The 3,494-nt window shown below is 45.6% G+C and overlaps 1 protein-coding gene across 1 annotated transcript; it reads right to left on the bottom strand.

Annotated features, from left to right (window-relative positions):
- Window positions 1–1,154: 1,154 nt before the first annotated feature.
- On the bottom strand, window positions 1,155–3,292 carry dio3a (iodothyronine deiodinase 3a). The gene has a single exon (XM_007287825.3). The coding sequence runs from the start codon at window positions 3,179–3,181 to the stop codon at window positions 2,336–2,338; it is 846 nt and encodes a 281-aa protein (XP_007287887.2). The 5' UTR covers window positions 3,182–3,292; the 3' UTR covers window positions 1,155–2,335.
- Window positions 3,293–3,494: the final 202 nt, after the last annotated feature.

The following is a 3,494-nucleotide window of genomic DNA, read 5'->3' as shown; positions in this document are numbered from 1 at the left end:
CCGTTTTTAAGTTTTATGGAAGAGACTTACACTTGTATAGCTAGATAATCTGCACCATTTGCCTTTATGACACTAATCGTCCTTAAATTTACCTTACTTGGAAATTTCATACTGTCACCTTCATAAAAAAACAATAGCCAATTTGAATAGCTTTCCAAGATGGCTACCTTCATTAAAGCTCACCTTCCGTCGTTTTTTCTTTCATTTTAAAATGTCTAGTTGTGGTCTCTAGTATGAATGAATGACATGTGAGCCGTTTTTGTAAAAAAAAAGTGCTCAGGTGTCTCTGTATAGCTCTTTTTTAATGGACTGTTTTAGGGGTGTGTCCAAAATGACCGGATTCCAGCTTTGCTCATGAATATTCATACATGCAAACAGCATGCAAATATCTCTCCTCTGATTGGCTAGGAGCACTGCGACGCCCCTCCGCCGCTCTGCCGCTCACTGCCTCCCACCTCCTAACTGATGAGCGGTGATGTTGCGTCGCTTCAGCTCCGCCTCTGGGAGTTTCTCGAGCCAAGGTGGGCTGGTCTGTGAGTTTCTGCCTACGTAGGCAGAAAGATAATTCAAAATTCACCCGTTTTTCGGAGGGGGGGAGGGGGGATTTCTTTGCTTAGCTCCTGCAGACAATGGGGGCTGCAAAACAGTTTAATGTGCAGGTGTACACATTCAACTCGGAGAGACCTACTGTATTCCACAAAAAACAAGAAAAATCGGATTTTCGCGGAAGGTGAGCTTTAAACTCATTTCCATGATTCAGGGCTCCTCCACAAATGGTAAGTAATGAGATTTTACTGTAATATAAAGTGCACTTTTTGTTAATAAAGGATATAGGCTGTAATTATTGCACAGTTGTTTAGTCTTAAAATTGAGGTTTGTTGAGTTGTTGAGTTAGTCTACATTTTAGTCAGCAACATATCTAAGTGCATTATGCTAGCTAGAAATCCTGTACATTTTGTGGCAAAAAGATTTAAATTAGGACTGTTTCTGGACTGTATGATAAACTATAATCCTAAACCACTGCTAATTTTTAAAAAGCCAAAACAACTGTCATATTAAGTATTTCCTGAAAAACGTAGCCTATCATTTTAGGAATGTGTCCATATATGAGTGTTTTTAAATGTGCCAAAACTGGAATGTTTTGCAGTCTTAAATAATCTCACCTCCACAGTTTTCAACTGCAGGATTTATTACAAAATGTTGTTGATAAAAAGGAATAAGTTACAAAATGAACCGCAGATGGCACAACAAAAATGAAGAACAATATATGCATATAAAAGTCACTTCATTTCCTCGCCGTATTTAAAAATATCAGTGTCGGTTTTCTGGTTGAGGAACCGTTTAAAAACCGAACTTCACAGCAATACGAGGAGGAGAGCTGAGGTGACTAGTTGGTGACTACCTAAGTGCTCAAAGCCACACATGTTAATGATCACACACTGGGATGTTTAGAGAAGAGCCAAGAGAATAAAGTTACTGGCTCAAAACTGGTCACAAACACACCTGGAGATGGTGGGACTAACAGAAGATCATACAGAAACGCTTAGGAAATACATCTTTTTTGTCCTTCTGTATTGATAGAAACGACATACGTTGTGTGAGTCTGTGTGTTTCCTTCCCTTCCTTCAAAATTTAGTAGCAGCTTATTTGTTTGTTAGGGGAGACCATCGACAAATGTAACAAGGGACGGTTGTAACACCCGTAATTCCTTCAATTAGAATCTAGTAGCTAAGGTGATTTTACTCACTGTTCACACGCTCAGTTTAGACTGCCACTGAAACTCCAAGTTTCACAAAAAGTTTTTTAATGTAAATTTTCTATCAGAAGGATTTTTTTGGAAACTATCCTAAGATCAAATGTCTAGAAATGCAGTATTATTAGAATCATTGTTTTGTAATCTGGAAAAAACTAATGACTAACGTGTCAAACTAGCAGTCAGCAAAAACAAAAACAAAGATCATCAACGTCATCAACAAAAATGAATTAATTTGAATTAATTTGTATGGAAATACGTTGATTAATCAAAGGCTTACTATTTCCTTGTATTGCTTCAATTATTTTTTGCATTATACTCTTCATATCTCTTTTTTGTCATGTAGTGTGAAAGAAAATAAGCATTATGCTTATTTAAAAAACGAAACTTAATCACAATATTCACAATAACGTGAATGATAAACATTTTTTTTTTCATTTTGAGTATTTGATTGGTTAATTATGTCTTGCTTACATATGTTACAACCGTCCCTTTACAATACTGTCCAAAAAAATCGTTTCTTTAGATTTTTTTCCTTTTTTCTTTTTCTCCGTTAAGCACACGTACGGTGCGGTGCACGAGCTACACGTGAGTTACCACAGTGTCCTTCTTTTGGCACAGCCGCCCCCTGTACTCGTCCAGCCAGTCCCTGAGCTCGGAGATGCGGTAGCCCTCGGGCCCTCGGCCGCCCTGGTACACCACCTTACCGTCCTGCACGATATAGAGGCGGTCAAAATACGCGCCGTATTCCGCGTTGGCCGTGTTCTCCATGCTGTCCGCCACCACGGGGCAACCGGGCGGCGCCTCGAGCTCCATGAGGCGCGCGGCCCGCAGGCGCTCCTCGAGGCAGCGATGGCGCGGGATCTGGTACGGCGCGTCCGAGCTCGCCCAGCCGTCGGACGGGTGCGCCTCCTCGATGTACACCAGCAGCGCGTCCGCCACGTCGGCGTAGCGGCTCATGAGGCGGCCAAACGCGCTGAGGCGCATCATGAACGGCGGTCAGGTGCAGCTGCCAAAGTTGAGCACGAGTGGCCGTGCGCCGCGCGCGTATTCCAAGATGCGGCAGCGGCGAGCATCAGCCGGACGCACCACTTCGCTGTTGGGCGCCGTGTGGCCCACGCGCGCCGCCTTCAGCGCGTCCAGCCAGTGACCGTGCCACACCGCGCGCAGCGACGCCACGCTGAACATACGGTCCGAGTCAGACACGCAGAGTGGCGGGTCGTCCACGTCTGCGTCCGCGCTCCCTCCGATCCGCTCCTCCACCTCCCCGTCCTGCTGCTCCGCTCCCCCGCGCTCTCTGGCCCTCACCAGCACGCGCTTCCTCACGCACAGAAAGTCGAGGAGCCAGAGCACCAGCGCCGCCACCACGAAGCGCGGGACCAGCGCGAGACAGGCGAGCGCGCTCCGCAGCACCTCCGCCGTGTTCATGGCTCTCCGTTGGACGGAGGAGGAGCGCAGCCTGATGGAGCTTTATATAACGGGAGCGGGTGAGGAGATGATTGGGTTAGCGCTCTCTCTCGCGCGCGCTCTCTCTTTCTCTCAGTGGGGATTACTCGCCAAGCTCCAATTCCCCCTGAGAACGCAACAGCCTGTTTACACCTGGCATTAATTTCCACTTTGCCAGGGCCGGCGCGAGCCGTTTGGGTGCCCTAATCATGAATAAGTATTTGACCTCCAATTATTCCAAAAAGGAATATAACTTGATACTTATATGATTAATAGTATAGAAGGCCTATTCAAA

The sequence above is a fragment of the Astyanax mexicanus genome, chromosome 14 (genome assembly GCF_023375975.1).
Source record: "Astyanax mexicanus isolate ESR-SI-001 chromosome 14, AstMex3_surface, whole genome shotgun sequence".
Classification (NCBI taxonomy): Eukaryota; Metazoa; Chordata; class Actinopteri; order Characiformes; family Acestrorhamphidae; genus Astyanax; species Astyanax mexicanus.
The sequence above is the reverse complement of the archived record's forward strand: the minus strand, read 5'-3'. Positions and strand labels throughout refer to the sequence as shown.